The following is a 23,060-nucleotide window of genomic DNA, read 5'->3' as shown; positions in this document are numbered from 1 at the left end:
CGCTGTGCGTAGCTCATCAGGAACTTCTTTCCAGATCGAATAACCTGGTGGGGAAAACATCAGTGTTTGAAACTGATTATCATTTGAGAGAAGTCTGTAACTTGAGGTGTGTGGCCGCGAGGGTGGCTGTGGTGGGTGCTCTGGTTGCTGTATTTTGACGCAAATGTAGTGGATCAGGTTTGGAGCTTGAGGCTCTGAAAGATGGAGCTGCATCCTTTTGCAGAATCTATCTGGAGGGTACAAGAGCCAGTGTGAAGGTTCTAAAGTGGTCTGCATGGTGGGTTTACACAGCCATTTTAGATTGAATAAAGATGCGTCAGGTATCTTTTTGAAGTGAGCAGGGACAGACCTTAAAAGATGAACAGGGAACTAACTTTTTGAACTAATGTGGAAGATGTGTGTACAGTCATTTGTAACATGTCTATTGAGTTTATATTTCTTCCTTTTAATTTTAAGCATTTCTAAAATATATTTTAATGAATATTCAGCTTAGTCCTGGTCGTCGAACTTTGCATTGAGTTCGGGCTTATATGTTATCCGAAAATGTCTAGAAATCATTTGTTTCTCAAAATGCCCTGAAGCCGTGCTTTCTCCATTCTCTTGGTTCTTCTCTTTGAGGTGGACACTCCGTTTAAATGAATCACAACTTGTTAAACCCGATTCCAAAATATAGTTTTTAAGATAATGCAAGAGGTAGGAGCATTGGGAGCCTCGAGGTATACATTTGTGTTTTATAATGTCCTGTTTATGTGGTAGAAATGTAGACACTGAATTTGCCTTTCTGTCACGGTTGAGGAGGAAGTGGTTAGTAGGTACCTGTTGTGTTTTCAGGCAGAGTCCTTGGCACTGCTTGTAATGGGGGTAAAGTGATCGAGGCCAAGTTAGTCGCTACATGGGTCTGTTTTTAAGTGGTGTTTCGATTGATGGTATCAAATAAGGCACTTCTTGCAGTGGTTGATTAGTTAGTCCTGCACAGTGTATGTGGTGGCTAATTCTAGCGGATGAATAGTTTTTAGGCGTTGTTTTCCATGATTGATGTTGGAAATGTGTGCATGGCATTCAATGGTTCATTGAAGGTCTGCACAGCATTTGCAGTGGTTGATGGTGGAAGCCATCACATTGTGCACAGTTATTGATGAAGGATTGCAGTAATTGTAAGAGGGCCGAATTGTTTTGATGTCATTTGCCGGTGGAGACATAGAAGTAGTCATTCATAAAGGAGCCTTTTGCTTAAGTTGGAACGTGGTTGCTCGTGCACTGTTTGGGGTGGTTGATGATGAAAGCTTGTACAGTGTCTGTAGATCTTGGTACTTGAACGTTAATTACCAATGTTGATGGCGGACCCTTTATATATTTGTTTTACAGTGGTTAATGTGCCCTTGTACTGCGGTTTCAGTGATAGTGTATTGGTGAGGGCAAAGGTGATGTTTCTTAGCAGTGGTTGGGAAGTTGGCTGTTGTTAAACTGGAGATGAGTGAATATTTCTGGTGGTAATTCTACAGGCGGATCTAATTATTTTGAGCAGTTTGTATTGGGGTTAAGGCAACGATGGGGTTGAGTGTGGATATTTAACATAAGTTGTAAATTATTTTAGAGGAACTGGATTGATGACATGAAAAAACTACAGAAGACTGTCATTTTGCTCAAACCTTCTGCTGAAAGTTTCAGTAGCCAGTCTCTTCATCTAATTGTTCTGTATTGCTTACTGCAGTACATGTATTCTGAGAAATGTAGTAGTTGAAGACTAAAAAGTGCTTTTAATGGTATGTGACGCTTAATGATGAACAGATTCTTGCTTGTGAATGTCATTAATGAAATACTGCTACTTTGCTTTACAGTCGATCTTCCAGCGCTTGCGAGACCTCTCTGGCCGCTTTTCCGGTGGCCCCAGAGGGTCAGGGACTGGTTTGAAGCTTTTGCTGGGAGCAGGAGCCCTCGCCTATGGAGTTAAGGAGTCCTTGTACACAGGTAACTATTGCCAGTGGAAGGATATGTTCATAATCATCTGGAAGAACACGAATTCGTTCCCAAGAAATACACCATTGGCAGAATGTACTATGTCCATAGCATGGAACATAAAGGAGTAAAACTCAGATGTCAGAACTTTTTTTTTAATGAATTTTACTTTTATTGCGAAAAAATACAAAACAACCTATGCCGACAACGAAGTCAGGTTGGAAACTGTAATGGACAAGATCAATAAGAACAAGGTTTGGTCTTCGGAGGAGAGGGAGCAGGGGAGAGTTCAATATGGAGCACTAAGCCGTAGTGACAGCAGGGCTGTGACAGTAGTTATGTCTCGTTGGCAAATGCTAGTGTTGGGTTCGATGCTCCTGGACAAATGACTCGCTTACGAAGTTACGTCATATTGATTTATTTGTCTTTCAGATAATACAACACAAACGATAAGGCACAACATCCGCCCTCTGCCTCTCCCTTAACCTTCCTCGTCCACCTCCTGCTCCCCGCATTCCATAGAAGCCTACATCATGTCATCATCCACATTCTGATAGAACTTCCAAACATAACACATCCTCCTCCCTGAATAACTGGCCACAAATAGAACAATATAAATGTATAAGGAACCTAGTTAGTACCAAAACATATACAACATGCAAAATAACATGTAAAATAACCTGCGCTGTTCCCCGCGTTTATTATTCTAGAACATAATCATCCAGATGTTGTGGTTGACGTACCAGTCTTTTATCTTCTCTTTTGGCAATCCTTCCCCTCACTGTCACCTCTTTACTTGCATTTCCACACATCATATTCTTCCCCCTCCTGGCTTCCACACTCATCTCCCCTGCACCTTCCGTATTATTACCCCACTTTGTGTTGCATTCTGTCCCATCAACCACCATCCTTCCATATGTTCATCTTTCCCTGTATCTTCCACAGTTACACCCACATCCTAATTTCTGATACAAACTACACTCCTTTTGCTCCACCACTTCCCATTTTGTACCTGGGCTGCATGTTTTGGAAACACATCTGACACTGGTCGTGGGACAGAATTTGGAATTACCTTTCTTGGCACCAAATGGCCTTTTCACATTGACTACATCATTCACCTGGAATTGCACATCTTTCACCTTCTTGTTTTTGTCATGCACAAATTAACTTTTCCTTTGTGCATTTTCCACCCTCTTACGCGCACACTCTAAATCTGGTAATTTTTCCTTAATGTGCGTGTTCTGCAGTACCCAACCAGGACTTAACTCATGGGTACCATACCTGGATTTTAGTAACACAAAAGGTTGTGTCCCTGTAACTAGGTGAGGGGGTATTAAGATAGCTCTACAGTCGGTCACGTACTGCATCACCTAAATTCTGCCCTGCGGTGATTGCTAACTGAATGGTTTCTTTCACCATCCTATTTACTCTTTCTACCATGCCATTGCCCTGCGGACTGTACAATGCCAGCGATAAATGCTTAATTCCAAAAGAATCAATAAATGCGTTCATAGCATGCAACTTAAATAGGACTCCATTGTCTGTGACCAGCACTCTTGGGACTTCCTCTCTACTAAACACACCCTCCAGCATCTGTCACTGTAGCAGTAGAAGGTTCCTTGAGAAACTTACGTTCCAGCCATTTAGAATAATAGTCTACCAAAACCAATGCATATCGTTTGTGTACTGCGAGATTGTACATGGGGCCAATAAAATCCATCCCTAACTTCTCCCATGGACCGTCAGGAAATTCTGCAGGGTGTAAGGGCGACATGCGTCTTTGCTCTCTCATGCGTTCCAAGCTGGCTTGCTCAGATGCTCGAGTCGCGCTTGTTCATGGAAATTCTTAACGGTTCCCAGTAAGTAACGTTTCATGTTATAAATTAATAGAATTTCGAAAGCCAGACGTGTTTTGGTTCTCACGATTTGTACAATAAATAATTTAAATCCTCTTGTACCTCTCTGCTGACAATGTTGCAAGTGAATATTACCAGATCTTTTACCGGTGCTGTCGGAAGATCCCACCTTTGTCTCCAAACTGTGTTCGGTTCGATGCTCCTGGACAAATGACTCCCTTACGAAATTGAGTTGTGTTGATTTATTTGTTGATCAGACAATACAGACCAAACGATAAGGCACAACATCGGCATGCTGCCTCTCCCTCAACTGTTCTTGTCCGCCTTCAACTCCCGCATTCCATAGAACCCTCCATCATGTCGTCACCCACATTCTGATAGAACTTCCAAACACATCACACGTCAGGCTGTTCGGTTTATTTGGGTCCCAGGCGCATGTGACTTGCATTAGTGGCCAGTAAGTCTCCAGCTGGCAGTAGGCGAGGTCTTTTAACCAAGTCTGTACTTTGGAAGGTGCCTTTCCTCCCCATCCCCAATGTATGGCCACTCTTCCCTTCACCAGCAGTAGCATAATCACCACCAACCTGCGGACAATGAGAGGGGGGGGTGGCATCTTTGACAAATCCTATGAGGGCAACCCTTGGTGACCAGTAAGTTGCAGATTTTCCCTATACACAGTGGCGTAGGTTGGTCAGTAAGATTGTGGGGCTATGAGCTTCAAATGTCCCTACAATCACGCTCGCATATCATGGTAACATACAATATTTGAGAAGCAGACCATGAGGGTGCGTAAGGGGCAGTGGGAAGGGATAGCAGTGCGATTTGTTAGGTTTACTTAAGACAATATGTTGTAAAATAACCAACAGTTTTAAGAAATTCAAAAAGGGAGGAGAGAGAGTTGTGTGCGTATGTTTTTGTCTGTGTGCGCGAATAAAAATCCTAGGTGAAATCCGTCAGCCACGTTGCCATACCCGACTGAAAGCACCTGTACCCAACTGTGCACTAGCAAATACATAAATTAGTGGGATGTAAAACCCCCTGAAGCTACGCCCCTGTCTATACAGGGAGTGCAGAATTATTAGGCAAGTTGTATTTTTGAGGATTAATTTTATTATTGAACAACAACCATGTTCTCAATGAACCCAAAAAACTCATTAATATCAAAGCTGAATATTTTTGGAAGTAGTTTTTAGTTTGTTTTTAGTTTTAGCTATGTTAGGGGGATATCTGTGTGTGCAGGTGACTATTACTGTGCATAATTATTAGGCAACTTAACAAAAAAAAAATATATACCCATTTCAATTATTTAATATTACCAGTGAAACCAATATAACATCTCAACATTCACAAATATACATTTCTGACATTCAAAAACAAAACAAAAACAAATCCATGACCAATATAGCCACCTTTCTTTGCAAGGACACTCAAAAGCCTGCCATCCATGGATTCTGTCAGTGTTTTGATCTGTTCACCATCAACATTGTGTGCAGCAGCAACCACAGCCTCCCAGACACTGTTGAGAGAGGTGTACTGTTTTCCCTCCTTGTAAATCTCACATTTGATGATGGACCACAGGTTCTCAATGGGGTTCAGATCAGGTGAACAAGGAGGCCATGTCATTAGATTTCCTTCTTTTATACCCTTTCTTGCCAGCCACGCTGTGGAGTACTTGGACGCGTGTGATGGAGCATTGTCCTGCATGAAAATCATGTTTTTCTTGAAGGATGCAGACTTCTTCCTGTACCACTGCTTGAAGAAGGTGTCTTCCAGGAACTGGCAGTAGGACTGGGAGTTGAGCTTGACTCCATCCTCAACCCGAAAAGGCCCCACAAGCTCATCTTTGATGATACCAGCCCAAACCAGTACTCCACCTCCACCTTGCTGGCGTCTGAGTCGGACTGGAGCTCTCTGCCCTTTACCAATCCAGCCACGGGCCCATCCATCTGGCCCATCAAGACTCACTCTCATTTCATCAGTCCATAAAACCTTAGAAAAATCAGTCTTGAGATATTTCTTGGCCCAGTCTTGACGTTTCAGCTTGTGTGTCTTGTTCAGTGGTGGTCGTCTTTCAGCCTTTCTTACCTTGGCCATGTCTCTGAGTATTGCACACCTTGTGCTTTTGGGCACTCCAGTGATGTTGCAGCTCTGAAATATGGCCAAACTGGTGGCAAGTGGCATCGTGGCAGCTGCACGCTTGACTTTTCTCAGTTCATGGGCAGTTATTTTGCGCCTTGGTTTTTCCACACGCTTCTTGCGACCCTGTTGACTATTTTGAATGAAACGCTTGATTGTTCGATGATCACGCTTCAGAAGCTTTGCAATTTTAAGAGTGCTGCATCCCTCTGCAAGATATCTCACTATTTTTGACTTTTCTGAGCCTGTCAAGTCCTTCTTTTGACCCATTTTGCCAAAGGAAAGGAAGTTGCCTAATAATTATGCACACCTGATATAGGGTGTTGATGTCATTAGACCACACCCCTTCTCATTACAGAGATGCACATCACCTAATATGCTTAATTGGTAGTAGGCTTTCGAGCCTATACAGCTTGGAGTCGGACAACATGCATAAAGAGGATGATGTGGTCAAAATACTCATTTGCCTAATAATTCTGCACTCCCTGTACAGTTGTAGACCTCCGACCAAAACGCAGCCACCTTCCTACACAGCCAGTGTCAAGAATGTTAATGGAGTCTGGCCTAAAACTACAAGCGGGGCCTTTGTCCTATTCTTCGGTATATTGTGACACATGGTAGTTTCAATGTATATTGGGACGGTAATGATGCTTAACACTGATCATGTCAGTTCTGACTAAGGAACTGAAGCATTTTCCCATAGACATAGAGTGGGTAAAACCCTTTCATACACCGGGCTCAAGGTGTTTAAATGGTTCCTTGGTAAAACAAAGGTTGATTACGTAAAATCCTATTAAAATCAAGGAAAACAATTCTCATCAGATATAGGTTGGAAAGCCCATTTTAAAATGGTGAGTTCAATTGCTTTGTCGACAATAAAGGAGTTGCACAAATTTAGAAAGGATTATGGGGGGGCTGAGTAAATAACCATATTTACTGCGTTTAAATCAGTGGTACAAACAAAACTGTTACATGGAACTGAAATTTTATTCATGAGTAAGATGCAGCGTTGGGAAGTTATGGAAGGACAATGTTTGGAAAATGTATTGAATTTTCCCAAGTTCTCTGTAGTTCAGGCGATAGGATTGACATCATGGTATCTTATTTCCTTGAGGTCAACACTACGATTTTAGAATAGATTATTAATATCATGAGATGACAAGACTGAATTTTGCCTGAGAGATGAGGTTCAAGGGTGTGATTTAAAATGGGCTGTGCGGTTAAAAGAGAGATTGGAAAAGTTGAAGAACAACTGTCTCTAAACTCTCCAATTTTAACATCTAAAGGGATGCTCTCTAAATTTGAAATTCAAAGACGGATTGAAGAAATTTCCTGAGAAAGGGATTTTAGTTATTTATTATTAAAGTAGTCTACAACCATCTAGGATTCATGGAGGAGTAAAATAGTCTTTCTGCATATTTCAGCTTTATCTAATCCTGAAATGAGGCAGGCAATTCTGACATTCGGAGTAGGCATGAACCCGTATTATACTTGACCTGAGAAGGCATGATGGCCAAAAGGAAATGGGGTTGTAAATGTGATTAAAAATGAAATGTTCAACCTCACATATTTTATCAGATTGTTTATATAGAGAAAGGCTGAGATTTTAAAATCAATTCCAATGAAATATGGAGTAGATAATCAATGGGAATCAATATAGTTTTTATTTTCTTTACAGTTTTTAAATGCCCTTTGTGCAGTAGGGCGTTTTTACTAGCTATTAACAATGTTGCTGTTGTATATGCTTTTTATTTAGAGATAATAGAATATATAAACATGTGTAAGATGTATAAAAATGGAGTGCTGGATAAAACAGAACTGGTTACAGTCGTCCCACATTTGAACTTTTTCAAAGATTCATGTGGGACTCTTCTTAAGAGAGTGAGATCGCCCTATCCGTGCCCTCACTCTAAGATGGTGTTTAGAATTGAAACCACTAGGTCAGCTCAGCACTGAGAAGGTTGTAGGCAAATGTATGGCTTTCGAAATGAAGTATTTATATGTTGGTGCTCCAGATCTATGTTTAGAGGCAGGGGCCTTAATTTTCTTTATATCATTTATCTTCTAGTCAAATTTGGTTTGAAACTAAAATATTTAAGAATTAATTTAATCTAATAATAATATTGTGCTTGAAATATTGCTCACAAAAATATCTCACCATTGGGGTTAATAATTTAAAATCGACGCCATCAAGGCAGCACTTTGGTCAATGCAAATTACCTTTTTCTTAACTTATTTGGTATTTTTTCCCTTTTCAAACAATATTCAGGTTTTGGAGTAAGGATAGTTACTAAGCCTTCTGGACTATTTTGCGTAACGGTGAACTTTCCTCAAAATATCCTAGGACTGGAGTTAGAATTTGGCCTCCCAGTGTCCACCTCCAGGCAAAAAACACAAACATACCAAGGGGGGGGCATTCATATTTGTGCAGAGTAGATCTTTTTCATGTTTTTGCACCGTGGGCAATCTCCATGAGCGGAGATTTCAAAGGAAACCCCCTGTCATTGGACCCCGTCAGGGCTGGTACAAGGACCTCCTGATGTTCTTTGTTGTACTTTCTTGCTGTGTCTGACCTCATGGAGCTAGTGCTTCAGCGGACCCAATCTGTACATTTATAAAGAATGATGTCTTTTAAATTCAGTTTTCTGTTGTTTGGTGCTTCAGATGGTCCATTCACAATGTATTTGTATGGAGGCTCTAATGGCCAGGATCTTCACTAAATCCAAATATGTTTTACTTCATCCATCCCACCTGCACTCGTCCTCTTTTGCCTGAGTTGGGTGTTTTAAAATGGGGAGCATTTAATATTTTCTTGATGTAGCACAAAAAGATAAATGTTAATGATAACACACCTCTTATAAACAAGAACAAAATGCTAATTACTTGCAGCTATAGGAGATTAATAATGGGATATGGTGTAGCCCTCTTCAGAAGACGCAGCTGAATTGGGCTACAGTGTGACTATATACTGATACATCTGAGAATTCTCTTTACTCAACAGAGGATACTAAAGTGCCAATATTTTTTTCTTTAAAAAACATTTATTAATTTTTTAAAGGGGATTTACAAAAGAACAAGATATATACTACAGGCATATATCAACCATTCACAGTGAGCCCAGACATCTGCTAACCTTCAGAGATCATGAGGATTGTTCTCAAGTATTGTACCATCTCCTAAAAGCCAAAAGAACGTATTAGCCTGTGTATTTCATTCCTGACACCCTTTAATGGGATGTCTCAATATAGGCTTTGCTGTCTAGGTGGTGTCTATATGAGCCCACATATCCCTTGGTCGTACCTGCAGTCCAGCCTATACTGCTCCTGTCTCGCCCCTAAGCGCAGCCTATTTTAGCCAATCTTTGTTTTTTATTTCCAATTATTTTTAGAGGGGGAACCCTTAATCCAAAACACTTTGTTCTGTGATTTGCCAAAAGTATCAACACCATGCAGTCTCTTTGATGAATTAGTGATGGGCTTAACGTAACCCAATAGCATTAACTGGGGGGAAATGCTACGTGTTTCTAATACCCCGTTCGTGGCTTGGGTTACGTCGGAGCAGCCAGCTCCTCCAGGTGACACCCCCATGTTAAGTGGAAGAAGCCAGTCGGCTCTCGGAGGCACCTAGTGCAGTGGAGGGTGTAGAGAGGTCTGTCTGTGCAGAATGCTTGGGGAAAGCAATGGAGTCCAGTGGTTCTTAACCTTTTAACTTCTAGGGACCCCCTACTTAATCATTAGTGGAAACCAATGACCCCCACTGAATTATTATTGGAATTGGGGATCCTCCACTGAGTTATTACTGGAAGCCGGGTAACCTGGCCTAAGCATTTTCGATGATTTGAACCGTTAAACGATACACAAACAATACAGAAACAGGCATCCATCAAACATATATACATCATGAAATAATGTATTTAATTCGCAATCAAATATTACAAAAATTGTAATTTTTAATGAGGGTTGGAGCATTTCTAAATTCAATTGAGGGCACTCCTTGGCCATACTCTATTTTGTATGATTAACTTGTACTGCTCTCATAAATCAATCTGGGGATCCTAACTCGATCTTTAGCCTCCAATATCACATTTCTTCACATTTACAGAATATTTTAAACTTTGAAATTGTTCATTTAGCTTCTTTATTTAAAAACAGTTTATAAATCAGTTAATATTATTTAACCTTATAAGTAATTGTGGACCCTCTAAGTAGGCTTTGCGAACACCCCATGTATGCTTCGCGGACCCCCCCATGTGTCCCCGGACCACAGGTTGGGAATCACTGATGTAGTCTATTACCAGGAACTAAAAATGTAATGGTGTAGTCTATTACAAGGAACTAAAAATGTAATGTAAATATTTCGAAGTTGGCCCACCCACAGCAGGGTTGTGCGCTCTTATAGATGAAGGCACTTTTGAAGCAGGAAATGTGTTACTTGCTCTCCGAGTGTACGTTTCTGCCTTTTCGGTGGCTTCGTCAGAACTGCTTGAGCTGTCATTTACAATGTAGGCTGGGTGATGCAGGTCTGGTCCATGAGTCAAATTAGAGGATCACAACTCGTGCTTCTAAAAGTGGTTAATGCTGTGTTTCTTTTCTCTTCAATAGTGGAAGGGGGCCAGAGGGCGGTCATCTTTAACCGGATCGGTGGCGTGGAGAAGGACACCGTCAAAGCTGAAGGGCTTCACTTTAGGTAAGATGGCTCATTAACAAACGAGAACCAGGCTTCAGTCTGGTTTTTAAGTGTTTGAAAAGCTATCCTGGTAAAGGCATGGGAGGATTGGCATTTTTATCATTGCTCTTTGTGACTTGGGGTGAGGCATCACATGGGGAACAAGGGCTTGATGCTGTTCATAGTGGGTTCTTTCCTCGGAAGAGAGAGTTCATTATTTTCATCTGGAAGGCGCAATCTCTTTCTGCAGTGCTTTAAAAAAAAAAAAAAAGGTGCCAGGGCCCTTGTCAGGGGGCCAGCATGCCTCTGCTAGTCCTCGAGTCTTAGGATCCTTTTGTCACAACTTTCAGGCACATCGTAGACATTTAAACAAGCATTTGCAATGCAACGGGTCTCGCGTTTGCTCGTGTTACAGCTGATAGCGCTGTATGCTCCTAACCCGACTTTTCACCTATCGGAAAAAGTGAATTTATGTGCGTAACATGAAAAAGTGCAATTAACTGTGTAAAGCACTCGACTTCTGCCCAGCGAGATCGCACTGGGAAAATAGAGAAAAAGTAGTCCACGACCCGGACAGAAAACCGCGAGCCTCGCATGTTTTCTGTACTTAGTCGATTTGCTCGAGGAGGGCTATCCACCGGAAAAGGCATGACATGTGCATGCCTTCCACTAATGAAATCAAGCAGATTCTAACAGGCAAGCCCACAAGCCAATGACAGACACTGACGTGACGTGGACAGGGCTCCGAGCCCTTTTTAATTACTAAAGCGTCTCGCTTAGCGAAACGCATGCGCAAGCGCATGCGACGCAGGCTTGACCCTAAAGATGGAAGCCCATTTGGCGCACGCCACATCCCTCGTGCTGCCCCACCTCAACAAACATGCGCACTGCTTCCTGTCCTGTAAGCCAAATTTACTTGTGTAAGCCTAGCACAAACACTGTTTGTTGACCCCTTCTTCCATCCATATCACCGAGAACATCCTGTTTGTTATGGATCTGTCCTGTTCTGGTAGCCCAACAAGCCCAGGCACCTGCCTCCTTAAATTATTCTACATATTGCTGGTGCAGCGCATGCCTTGGAGACTTTTGCTGCATTTCTAGGCACGAGTTTTTCGATTTTTAAAGTGTCATGACTTCTGCTGCGTTTTAGAAAAAATAATTTTAGTATGATTTATCATTTCGCTTTTTTTGTTTTTATCTTTTGCCTTCCACCATTTCTGCGTTCATGTTGGTTATTTCTGTATCTTCCGGTTATACATTTACGGGGGAGTTGTATGCGAGTATAAGGTCAGCGATTAACGCGAGGGTTTTCCTCTAAAGCTCTGCTTCTTGTTCGTACCAAACATTTAGTTTGCTTGTCCTTCGATGCTCAAGACCCCTCTTTGAGTTAAAGTTAAACTATGCGGCCTGGGGACCCATAAAGCATTATCTTAATTTTCACTTGTAAGGGGTTTAATAGGTTAGAGTTGGAACTTTCCTTGAATATTCTGTTTCTCTTTGGGTCTCCATCACGTTGAACTTATTGCCACTAACGAGGCACAACTGTGTGTACCTACTAGAGGTACCTGGTAGGCAAGTGTGGGGACTCCTCGGATTTTTTAATGGTAAATTGTTACTGTTAGGACTCCCTGGACATACCCATCATCAGCTGAGGCTCTACACATTTCTGCTCCCGCAGGGATGGGTAAAATAATTCCAAAATGCAGTCTCGTTTGATACTTTCCCAAAGGCATAGTCGGGGAAGTAATATTTAGGCTTTTCGCACAAAAGAAGTAGTGGTAGTAAATGGGATATTGTTATCCAGTTCCCAACCTATGGCTGTCCTGCCACCTAGTGGCACCAATGAAAACTGCTTCAGTTCAGAGTTAAGGCGTCCTGCTCTGTTCCGTCCCGCGGTCCGGGTTGACAGCACATACGTGTTCTTTAAAGTATAGCCAGAGGAGTATTTATCTCGTCCCCTCATGCAGTTGGCTATTTGAAGTATCATTCGGTCTTCTTAGAAGTACTTTCATTGGAATGTTTGAGGGCCTTTCTTTTAAAACGTCTCACAAGTATACAGAATCTTCACAAGAGAATTGATTTCTCTATTAGGTGCATCGTCTGCATACATAATTCATGTATTTATATATCACTCAACTGCTGGTGGCTTTCATTTATGTAAGCTTTGCCTGTGCTTCTTAAATTCACGCTGTCCATGTGGTGACCCTTCCTGGCACAAGGAAGGGCGGCAGGAGGCTCGGAGACCCAACAGGCTCGGAGTAATGGATCAGAGACCCCATAGGCTAAGAGTATTCGTGTTCTTGCAAAGCTAACTTTAACCTGTATCTACGACATAGATGTCTCCCGTTCCCAGCCATCGTCCCTGGCACTCAAATGCTTTTTTTGCTCACTGCAGTTCTTTGCCTTTTCTCCACGTCACTGTCCAGCTATGAAAACGCTAGTATTTGGGAGCCTTATGGAATGGGCCTAGTAGAGGCTTCAGTTCCTTTTTAGAGAAGGGATTCTTCCTTTATCCTGTATTTAAATACCTTTGCAAGAAGACCCTGCTAACTTTTAGGGAATGGAGGCATACAGTGCTCAAATAACTCTATTAGGTACTTTGCTAAATGCATCCTTTAGCGGTAAGTATTATGCTTTGTCGCAGTTAAGGACTTGATCTTGGAAAGACTAACGGGGGACTTTGGCGCACTTCAAGGCGAGCCTGTACGGAGTTTTGTAAACAATAACATGTATTTCGTAGAATATCGTGACACTGAATAAAAGATGTTTGTTTAATTTTACGTATACTGTGTACATTTATTCTGGTGGACATGACTTGTAACAATTAATGAAGTAACTAAAGATACATGAAGACAGGAAAGCGAGTACAAAAAGGTGGTCTACCGCCAAAGAACTGAATGATAAAGTTCTGAACGAAATTTCTGCCAAAATGTACATTTGTCTTGGGAGAGACATTAAAAGTGTAGACCTTGAATATGTATGTGAGGTGGCCTATACAGGGAGTGCAGAATTATTAGGCAAATGAGTATTTTGACCACATCATCCTCTTTATGCATGTTGTCTTACTCCAAGCTGTATAGGCTCGAAAGCCTACTACCAATTAAGCATATTAGGTGATGTGCATCTCTGTAATGAGAAGGGGTGTGGTCTAATGACATCAACACCCTATATCAGGTGTGCATAATTATTAGGCAACTTCCTTTCCTTTGGCAAAATGGGTCAAAAGAAGGACTTGACAGGCTCAGAAAAGTCAAAAATAGTGAGATATCTTGCAGAGGGATGCAGCACTCTTAAAATTGCAAAGCTTCTGAAGCGTGATCATCGAACAATCAAGCGTTTCATTCAAAATAGTCAACAGGGTCGCAAGAAGCGTGTGGAAAAACCAAGGCGCAAAATAACTGCCCATGAACTGAGAAAAGTCAAGCGTGCAGCTGCCACGATGCCACTTGCCACCAGTTTGGCCATATTTCAGAGCTGCAACATCAATGGAGTGCCCAAAAGCACAAGGTGTGCAATACTCAGAGACATGGCCAAGGTAAGAAAGGCTGAAAGACGACCACCACTGAACAAGACACACAAGCTGAAACGTCAAGACTGGGCCAAGAAATATCTCAAGACTGATTTTTCTAAGGTTTTATGGACTGATGAAATGAGAGTGAGTCTTGATGGGCCAGATGGATGGGCCCGTGGCTGGATTGGTAAAGGGCAGAGAGCTCCAGTCCGACTCAGACGCCAGCAAGGTGGAGGTGGAGTACTGGTTTGGGCTGGTATCATCAAAGATGAGCTTGTGGGGCCTTTTCGGGTTGAGGATGGAGTCAAGCTCAACTCCCAGTCCTACTGCCAGTTCCTGGAAGACACCTTCTTCAAGCAGTGGTACAGGAAGAAGTCTGCATCCTTCAAGAAAAACATGATTTTCATGCAGGACAATGCTCCATCACACGCGTCCAAGTACTCCACAGCGTGGCTGGCAAGAAAGGGTATAAAAGAAGGAAATCTAATGACATGGCCTCCTTGTTCACCTGATCTGAACCCCATTGAGAACCTGTGGTCCATCACCAAATGTGAGATTTACAAGGAGGGAAAACAGTACACCTCTCTGAACAGTGTCTGGGAGGCTGTGGTTGCTGCTGCACGCAATGTTGATGGTGAACAGATCAAAACACTGACAGAATCCATGGATGGCAGGATTTTGAGTGTCCTTGCAAAGAAAGGTGGCTATATTGGTCACTGATTTGTTTTTGTTTTGTTTTTGAATGTCAGAAATGTATATTTGTGAATGGTGAGATGTTATATTGGTTTCACTGGTAATAATAAATAATTGAAATGGGTATATATTTGTTTTTTGTTAAGTTGCCTAATAATTCTGCACAGTAATAGTCACCTGCACACACAGATATCCCCCTAACATAGCTAAAACTAAAAACAAACTAAAAACTACTTCCAAAAATATTCAGCTTTGATATTAATGAGTTTTTTGGGTTCATTGAGAACATGGTTGTTGTTCAATAATAAAATTGATCCTCAAAAATACAACTTGCCTAATAATTCTGCACTCCCTGTATAACCCATCTGCATATCTGCCTGTTGGGTATGTGATTGGAGAATGCTCCAAAAGTTTTTTGCTTTAAATATGTGATGGTCATTTGCTGAAAGTGTTTTCCCTATGGGGACAGACGAAGAGAGATGCAGGTGGTGGTTCACATGGCAGACCTGGTTTAGACTATGGAGTTGTCCCCATCCGTAACACTATTGGTGGGGAAGACCTGATTGCTGAAACGTAAATGTGTTTGTATGCCCATATAAATTCTGATGCTAAAACAACGAGGTGATGGGTGGAATGCGTGAATCGGTCTCAGCCACTGGCAATCGCTCGGGCAGCATCCCAATCCACCGTTTTATTGCCCACGAGTGCCACCCCAGTTTGGACTCTGGTCCAAACTGGAATGGCGTGATGAGCAGAAAAACAATGGATATAGGCCCAGATCTGTGACTTGGGGGTGAATGTTTGACATTGTTCAGGATTCCGTCCATCATCAGTTCTCTTTTTGCAGAAAAATTCTGATAGCACAATTTTGATCAAACCACATCTTCTGCGGAGGGATGTAGATGCAGAAATAAGGCTGCGACACGCATCTCCTAATTTACATGAAAGTTAGTTAATATCTTAGGAATGGAGGACCTGAGCATCCCCATATCCAGGTAAAAATTGTAGTAAGGTTCGGAAGTGCATAGGGCAGTCGTTGTGCTCAGTTGCTTTTTACGTCATACCTGGAGTTGGAATTTTCACCTTCTTCCGTGAGCTGGTTTAGGTCATATATATCTGGTACAGGGCAAATCCTCCCTCTTTTGGTTTGCGCAAGGAAATAATGGGAGTAGCGTGCTTGCTATCTTTGGAAGGATAGGGCAGGTTTTACTGCCTCTAAGAGGATGAACTTCTCCGCTTCCTCTAGAGGGTTTTTACTTACCGACTGGGGGCCGTGGTGGCTCTGATGGAAGCGGTAGCGGGAGATGTTGTGCATAGCTGTTGTGCATAGCTGTTGCCCATCACTTAGAGGACTTTCGAGTCTGAAGATTTAGTCCCAGTGGCAGTAAACAGGGTAATCCCCGCATCCTACACCTCCTTACACCACCGTACCCCAGAGTGGCATGCGTAACTAGTAATTGAGGGGCAGCACCCTCTTTCGTCTTCAAGACTTCTTAGCGTCACTTGCTTCTTGTAACCTCTTCTCTTTGACTGCGAGATTGAGGTAGAAGGAAAGTGAGTGCTGATCTGTGTCGTGAGTGGCACAACAGAAGTCTAGCATATGATCGTATTTAGTATAGTATGCAGTTCCTCCAGGGGCTAAAAGCAGAACAAGAAGGATAGGGAGGTTTGTGAAAAGCTGAGACAGCAGATCAGGGAATCTGATTGTTCAGAAGCAAGAGTCCTCACTCACCCAAAGGGGTGTCCTGCTACATCATCGGCCAGCTCCTCGTTGGGCCAACGCTACAGTGCCCAACAGGCTTCTCGGAGGGGCTCTTTGCCAGAGGTCTTTTGAGATATGATGCTCTTGTGAAGTGTAGGAGGAGGTGCTCTCAGTGGATTAGTGCAAAGTGAGCTAAAAGTAACCAAGAGGTACCCAAGTGGCGGGGTTTCCTCAGCCCCAGCGTCGTCCTGTAGCACCACTGGGACTCTCTGTCTCTCCTCTTCGTGTGCCCTCCAGGTGGGCTCTCTCTTGCCCTGGTGTGTTTTACTCCCGCTTCTCTGGGCAGCACAGAGTCTCTGTGGTCGAGGTCGCTGCACCAGACCACGCGCCACTGGGGCAGGTGCTCCTCCTGTTCTTGCCACGCAGCCTTGCACCTCGCAGGCCACAACTCGGAATGGGCAGTCTGGCCACGGCTTCTGGCGGCTGTGGGCGAGGTCACAACGTCGCTTTCGTGCGGGCTGCCGCTCGGATTGTGGCAGATTATGATGGGATGGCTGGTGTAGCTCCGAGCTTTGCAACCACCATCTTTGACGTTGAATCCCTGACCTAAAATGTTCTCATTGAGTCTGAAAACACACCAAATGCTTGGGCCCAGAATTATTTGAACTGTGTGTTGTAGCTCCCTGTTTGAACAGTTCTGAGCTCACAGCAAGTAGGCTTGTAGAATAAAAGGCACCCTTAGGATCCTGGGGACAAAAGGAATTGCTAGTGTTATTTTTGGCAGAAATGGGAGATGTAGGTTGATCCAGAGCTCTGTGGACTTCCCAGCCACACTTCTACCTGAGAAAAAGCTGCTTCAACAACTACTGTATTTTCTTTGAATTGCATCCCAAGTTATGTATTTAGTGTATTCAGCCAAAGTATCTACCAGCACTTGCATCGCGTCATTCCACCGTGGCTGGGCCAGCGTCTAAATGGACACTGCGTCGCCAGGACGAAGGAATAACAACTTGCTTGAACTGTGTCCTTGGCACTTTCACCGGTGATGAATAGCTCCAAATCAGCTATTACCAGTCCCTTGCGGTCATGTGGCGGAGAGGATGGTTTAATGTCACGAGTATTAGCAGCAGAAGAGGCCGAAGGGATGGAGGGACCTCCAGTAACTTTGCTGCCGCAGACTGCATCGACCCTTGTGCTGGTACTGATGGAGCAGGAACTGAAATGTGGTGAACTGGTGCCATCTTTCCTGAAGACAACTAGGCGCACTGCAGCTGCCTTGTTCAACTCGGTCCTGTGCCTTGGGATCATTCTGGTGCTGGTGCTCAGTGTTGGGAGTGAGCTGTGATGTCGTTCATGGAAGTAACCTTTCCTCACAGAGGAACCCGGTACCGGTGGACCCGTGGTACCAAAGCAGTGTTGTAGGGTTCCTATCCTGAAGAAATGGAAGTTGGCCCTAAATTAGTGTTGTCATCCTCGAACATCTGATGATGGAAGAGGATAGAAAATGCATTTAATAAAACATCTTGCAAAGGCTCCATTTTGGGTTGTCGTGTGCTCTATTGGTTCATAATTCAACACATGTTTTGATGCATCGGTGACCCGTTCACTAGAGCAAATGGAATTTCTTTTCCTTTCAGAAACTTGTCCCACGTTTGTGAGATCTGCAGGGCGTCCACTTGAGTCTCTGTCCAAGCTCTCTAATATGGATGCAAGCTCAAAATCACCTTGTCTTTGTGATGCAACATTTTTTGTAATGGAATGACACAAATACATTTCAGCCAGGCCTTTACACCCAGGAGTATACATGAGTATGCATTTCTGGACAACTTTCAGTATATTGTCTGCTACAGTTCTGATTTGTCCTTTCCACGGGCAGTCACCTGGTGATACAAGAATGCCAGCTCGATGCCTGGCTTCTGCATGGCTCCTTTCTTAAAAGTTTGTAGGAAAGGTAAATGTGCAGAGGACGCAGATGTGTAGAACTCCGCACCCCCTGGTCTGCTTCACATTCAAGTACAAGCCTTCGCAAGAAGTAGAACAAAGTTCGCCTAGCTTCAGAAAGGGGCTGAATGTGTGGATTTAGAGCACCAGAGCCATAGCAGTTGAGTAACTTATTTTTTATACTTCAAGAACACAGAATCCTCTAGGGAGTTGTAGAGCTTGCGCTTACCAGAGTACTTACTCGGGAGCGGGCTTGTGTGCCGAGGTGTTGTACTGCATCGGCAGAGGTTGAAGGGAGAAACAAGGCATGCGCTTCTTTCAGGCTTGGCAAGTCTCGGTGTTCATTTTGTCTTCACTGTTAACCACCTTTTTTTTGTCTATCAGGATCCCCTGGATTCAGTACCCCATTATCTATGACATCCGGTCCAGACCCCGGAAGATCTCCTCCCCGACAGGTAGCAAAGGTGAGCGCTTGTAGGCCATTTCTTAAAACATTGAGTTCTTGCAGGCTGCTTTCACCCGGGCACAATCAATGAAAGTGGCACCAACTGATTAAAGGAAAAATAAAACTTTTAAATAGCCATGTAGCTGGGAAGTAAATTGTTAACGTTTTACTCATATAATTTATTTGTGTTGTTAGTTGTCGACTTTTCAGTAATCTGAAATTTAAACAAATTACACCCAAGAAGGCCCATGCCAGCCATCTTTTAGAATAAGAAAAACAATGTTTTATAACTGCGCACTGTTTTTCATTGTTTCTCCAAAGGTTACAAGCCTAGTTTTTACTCCTACCTTGGTTTTACTTCTCCCTGGTGTACTCCGGGAACCCATATATTGGGGATCAAGGTGTGGCAAAGGAAAGGGGGTGGAGTCAAGAGGAGCGGCGCTTGTAAAGCAGAGTCTCGCAGTCAACGTACACATTTACTTAAAAAAAAAAAAAAATGCTGCCAATGAATTGGCAACAAGGGCACGTAAATAAAGTAATTCTGTTCTAGCTTACTTAATTGGTCACAAAGAAGCTGCATTTTCAACTACCGTCCAGGTTTGACAGCTGCTGAGGGCTTTGTGTATCTAGCAGTTTTCAGCCGATTAGAATAGTGGTAAGATAACTGGTGGCTAACCTATTTCTGGGAGTGTTCTGTCTTTTGTCTAGCGACAGTTTTGATGCCTAACGAAGCATAGAGACTAATGTGCTTGTTGCAAAGCACATTGTGTAGCACATGCAGGTTACAGTTGTGTATTTATGTAGATGGGCACGTGGGCCATTGCTTTTGACACTGAGATCGTTTTGTTACTTCCAATACATAAGATGTAATTCTTGTAACATAGCACAGTGATTTATTTACAGGCATCAAGGAGCTGCAGGCAAACTGCACGTCATGAGTTTAGATCCTTTTTTTTTTTTTTTTCCCCCTCAATGTTTTGTTATTCTGAGATTGCAAAGAAGGGTTCCTTTAAGAAATAAGTCTTGTTAGTACAAGTACAGACAACCACAATCACTGTGTTATGTTTTATATCCTGACTTTGTGTTTCACCCGACCATTCACTCTTAACTTGTAATGTGTACACGGATGGTCGCTATGTGATTCCTACACCATATAACCCTCATTGTCTTGTGTAACATTTCCTGTACATTGATATGCACACGTATGATTCATTGTGCATCTCTTTGTGATGTAAAGCGCTGTGACATAGTATACTGGGATGAGTAGCGCTGTAATAGAATTACCTTAAAAATAGGTGCCATTTAAATATTTGTGTAATTACTCACATGCACACAGATAATTCTTACAGTGCATGCACAGTCAAAAACCTAACTTGAAGTCCTATTTTCTCTAAAATACTTGGGAAGTGCAAGCTGTGTCTTTGTTTGCATTCATTGCATTGGCAACTAGTTGTTAGGCTCCATATAGCTCCCAGCTTGGATGATTCTAGCAGAAAAGAAGTTCTGATGGCCCTATTGATGAAAATAAGAAAGCCCTCTCGCTGCCTGCAGGTTGCTGCACTGAACGGATTGCAGACGACATGCAGACGCTGCTGAATTGCATCCCGGTGTTGGAAAATGACACCTGGACAAATTCAGCTTGTTTGGGTGGGTCAGTCGGATCCCAGATTTGGCCAGAAACAGCTGCCGAAACTGGGGTCCGGTGTAATCCACCTACCTTTGCAGCACTGCTCATGTATATAACCGTTTTATTTAAAGAATTTAAAACTTTTATGCGACTGTTCAGACGGCAGCTTAACGGAAAAAGTTTAAAATTAATGCGCTTTGTGATCTCATTCAGAACACACAATGAATAGAGCATGGATCCATTCACTGGCCCATTTGCATCGTGACTGTTCTCGTGCTTTCTTATGGCCTTCCTACGCCTTCTAGGCATATGAGCATATATCTACATGATTGATTGATTACGCGATTTATAAATCCCATGGCTACCCAAGGATTTTCCCAGCGTTAGCCAAGCTACGGTAACCAATGACCAACTCTCCCAGGACTAAATCGACAGTAATAGCCACGTTTTCAACAGATGGGACTTGCATTCATTCAGGAGTGGCAGGAGATTGTTCCACCGTTTAGGGCCACGAACACGAAAGGAACAGCCACCTTGTCGGGCCCATCTGGCTCTAGGGACAACAGCTAAATTCTGATGGCTCAACCTAAGCGTACGCTGCGGCACATAATAGAGCTTAAAAAAGAGGGGGCTTTATTGTGGAGACATTTATACATAAAGCAGAGTGCTTTAAAATACATCCGTTTGTCCACGGGCAACCAATGGAGAGAATTGAGTAAGGTGTCAGAACTAGTGAAATGTGCTGGACGAAGCAAGAGACGCACCTCTGCATTCTGTAGTATTTGCAGGCGTTTAACAAGGTTTTTGTTACTCCAAGATTACATTACCATAGTCCAGCCTTGAAATAACGAATGGTTGGACTGCGGTATGCTGAGATGTAACTGTAATTAAGTATAGTATTTTTTTCAGCCATTTCAATATGCCAAAACAAGTGGCAGCCACCTTAGTTATCTTTCTTGGAGGAAGAGTTTGGATTTTCCCCGTGTCCTTTTGTATGTGCAGCCTCCTCTGGGTATGGTCTGGCTCTGCCATGCCCAGTTCTTGTTCAAATCTGTGCTCTTGCAGTTGACTTGAAAGGCCTTGCTCTTCTGTATAGGAGCCTGTTTTCGGCTCCGAGGCTGCCTGTTTCGGCACCAAAGTTTTTTGTACAGTCTTTTTCGGCTCCGAAGAAACCTTCTTGACTTTAGGGGTGTCGAACTCTCGGTGTCGAGATGTTTCGGAGCCGGTATAACAACCGGAGTCGGATGGTTTTGGCTGCTGGGAGGCCTGTTTCGGTGCCGATGTTTGGTCACCGTGTTTTCGGGTTAAGCCATGGCCTGTTGGCGGTGGCATCCCCTTGGCCTTCATTATTTTCGAGTGAGTCTTTGCCGGGGCTGGTTTACTCAGTTTGTTGCTGCGTTTTCGGCTGCTCACTTTCGGACGGAGAATGGAGAATCTCTCCTCTTCCTCGACGTCGATCTGCTCGGCCGGTGTCAACGCCATCTGCAGTCTTCTAGCTCTTCGATCGCGTAGGGTCTTCTTCGATCGAAAAGCCCGGCAGGCCTCACAAGTATCCTCCCTGTGTTCCGGAGAGAGAGACACAGATTACAGACCAAGTGTTGGTCTGTATAAGGATACTTTGCGTGGCAATTGGGGCAGAAACGGAAGGGGTCCGGTCCATGAGGTTTGAAGATGGACGCGGTCGGGCCGACCAGGCCCCGCCAAAGAGTGGAAGCCCCGAAGGGCCGCCGGAGCGCTTCTTTGTTTCGGTGTTGATGTGCTAACACTAACACTAAACCGGTACTGAGCGCGAACAATACCGTCGAATTTTCCGATAACTAGCTAACTTTCCCGAATCGAAATAGGGAGCTAAGAGGAACACGTCCGAACCCGATGGCGGAAAGAAAACAATCTAAGATGGAGTCGACGCCCATGCGCAATGGAGCCGAAAGGGAGGAGTCCCTCGGTCTCGTGACTCGAAAAGACTTCTTGGAAGAAAAACAACTTGTAACACTCCGAGCCCAACACTAGATGGCAGGATAATGCACAGCATGTGAATCTGCAGCGTCTCATGCCACGAACAGATGTACACTGGGTAAGTGACATTATTTATATATATATATATATATATATATATATATATATATATATATATATATATATATATATATGCTTCACTTCATAGGTGACGTGTGCATTTGTCTTAGGACACATGCACGTGCATCTGTCATCATGTATGCAGGCACCTCCTAAAGATACTGTCAGCTGCACATCATCGTGCCTTTCTTCTCTCTTCTTTTTGGATGATGCAGCACAGCGTTGCCAAAAATGTTTTTGCTGGTCTTGATGGTGCGCAGCAGTGGCAGTCCGACGTGGATCCTATTTTGGACAGTGCTCGAAGAGATTCCTGTTGAATAGATCTAAATACACAAGTCTCACACCAATCGGTTTTATCAGCTCCATTCAAATCAAGCAACCTGCAGTCTTATTCACTGTGTTGCTCATTTTTACTAATTCATATTTTTCGGTTTGTACCACATACCAGCATG

The 23,060-nt window shown here is 43.2% G+C and overlaps 1 protein-coding gene across 1 annotated transcript in view; it reads left to right on the top strand.

Moving 5' to 3' along the window:
* Positions 1–23,060, top strand: part of LOC138265271 (prohibitin-2-like) — a 64,504-nt gene that overhangs the window by 2,909 nt on the left and 38,535 nt on the right. The window contains exons 2-4 of the mRNA XM_069212870.1: positions 1,839–1,968; positions 10,550–10,634; positions 18,845–18,924. Coding sequence (XP_069068971.1) covers positions 1,839–1,968; positions 10,550–10,634; positions 18,845–18,924 — 295 coding nt within the window. The remainder of the gene's footprint in view (positions 1–1,838; positions 1,969–10,549; positions 10,635–18,844; positions 18,925–23,060) is intronic.

This window comes from Pleurodeles waltl, chromosome 11 (genome assembly GCF_031143425.1).
Source record: "Pleurodeles waltl isolate 20211129_DDA chromosome 11, aPleWal1.hap1.20221129, whole genome shotgun sequence".
Taxonomy (NCBI): domain Eukaryota; kingdom Metazoa; phylum Chordata; class Amphibia; order Caudata; family Salamandridae; genus Pleurodeles; species Pleurodeles waltl.
Note: the sequence above shows the minus strand (reverse complement) of the source record. Positions and strands in the feature narration are given on the sequence as shown.